The sequence below is a fragment of the Austrofundulus limnaeus genome, unplaced genomic scaffold (assembly GCF_001266775.1).
Source record: "Austrofundulus limnaeus strain Quisiro unplaced genomic scaffold, Austrofundulus_limnaeus-1.0 Scaffold1072, whole genome shotgun sequence".
In the NCBI taxonomy this organism is placed as follows: domain Eukaryota; kingdom Metazoa; phylum Chordata; class Actinopteri; order Cyprinodontiformes; family Rivulidae; genus Austrofundulus; species Austrofundulus limnaeus.
Genome location: NW_013953474.1, coordinates 56,325 through 57,867, shown reverse-complemented (window position 1 = coordinate 57,867; position 1,543 = coordinate 56,325). Strand labels below are relative to the sequence as shown.

At 39.2% G+C, this 1,543-nt stretch overlaps 1 protein-coding gene across 1 annotated transcript in view; it reads left to right on the top strand.

The window, feature by feature from the left end:
- The window catches only part of LOC106534004 (unconventional myosin-X), a gene marked incomplete at its 3' end in the record, with an annotated part of 35,353 nt that overhangs the window by 18,425 nt on the left and 15,385 nt on the right, over positions 1–1,543 (top strand). Inside the window, 1 exon segment of the mRNA XM_014030500.1 lies at positions 215–307. Coding sequence (XP_013885954.1) covers positions 215–307 — 93 coding nt within the window.

The following is a 1,543-nucleotide window of genomic DNA, read 5'->3' as shown; positions in this document are numbered from 1 at the left end:
CTGTAAACACACGAGTCAAAGTAAAGCCGTACACTGAGCCGAACTTCCTGAATCTTTTTACAAACACAAGCTGAAGCTGAATGATTTACTTTGCCGTTTCCTGCTTGTATTGTTAGAATATAAGCTGCCAGATGTGCCCCGGTGGGATTAGAACTAGTTCTGCCACGACTTGCGAGGAGCTTCACCCTCTTTCTCCTGTCTGTCACCCCTTTAGAAACTGGGCATGTTGGCTCTCATCAACGAGGAGAGTCGCTTCCCCAAAGGCACAGACTACACCCTCCTGGAGAAGCTGCACAGTCGACACGCGGTGAGTCCAAACAATGAAAAACTCTGTGTCTCCATCAGGCGTGCAGCAGCACACTCCAACCCCCCCACCCTCCAGACGCCCGTGAAGCAGTAAAGAAAATAACCTGCAGCTGTGGTTGAGGGAACACTTTTATCGTCTCTAAAAAGAGCTCGTTCCTGGCCGGTGTGCGTGTTGAACACGCCTATGGGCGCTTTTTTTACACACGACAATGCTGAAACGTGATCGGTCTTTCTCCAGATCTGATCAGCTTTGTGCRGGAGAGAAAAGAGTTTTCTATGGCTGACAAAAAAAAAAAAAAAGGCAAGATAAAAACTTATAGGAACGGCCTGACCTTTCCCCCGGGTGTTGATCTCTGACAAGTTTTAATGTTTTTTCTTTTGTCATCATTAGGGCTTTCATATTATTTGTTTCAACATCAGATAGAAGGGGCTGCTTGAAAATGTAAATAGTGTGTATAAATATAGAAAGCAGGAAATGAGAGGAAATGAGAAATTGCATAAAGTACATTTGCAGGTTAAACAAGCATTACGTAAGTGTGCACCTGGTCCACTAACATGAATATTTAGCCCTTTGTAATAACTACACATTATATAAYCTTCCTTAATCATTRATAAATGGTTAGATATTTAGTTTAGAGAACATTTGAATTGACTATTTACTAATGCTGCAGGGCATCAATATTCAAGGCTAGTAGTTAGTCAAGTCTTTTTATGAACTCTTCTAAAGTGAAGACTGCTTAAGATTTTTTAAGTTTTTAATGTAGACAAACCCCTGAAGAGCCACGATCTAACCTTTTCACCTGTGGAAATTAGACAGAAGTCATAGTTAGTTTAATTATTCTCTATCTAATAATGTCTAATGCATGGTGTAATGAGCATACATACATTTAGTATATAGAATAGTTCATTTGAAAGACATTTTATGGTGATTAAATAAATAGATACAGCCTCATATCTTCTGTGATATACAGCGGGTAAAATAAGTATTGAACACGTCAACATTTTTCTCAGTAAATATATTACTAGAGGTGCTAATGACATGAAATTTTCACCAGATGTTGGTAACAACCCAAGTGATCCATACATACAAAGAAATCAAACCATAAATGTCCAGAAATGAAGTTATTTGTAATAATGTGGAATGGCACAGGGAAAAAGTATTGAACCAGCTGATATTAACTTGCACTGACAAGGGGCAGGCTTGTTTTCTAATTACTGAGAGAGTTCAGCTGGTGTC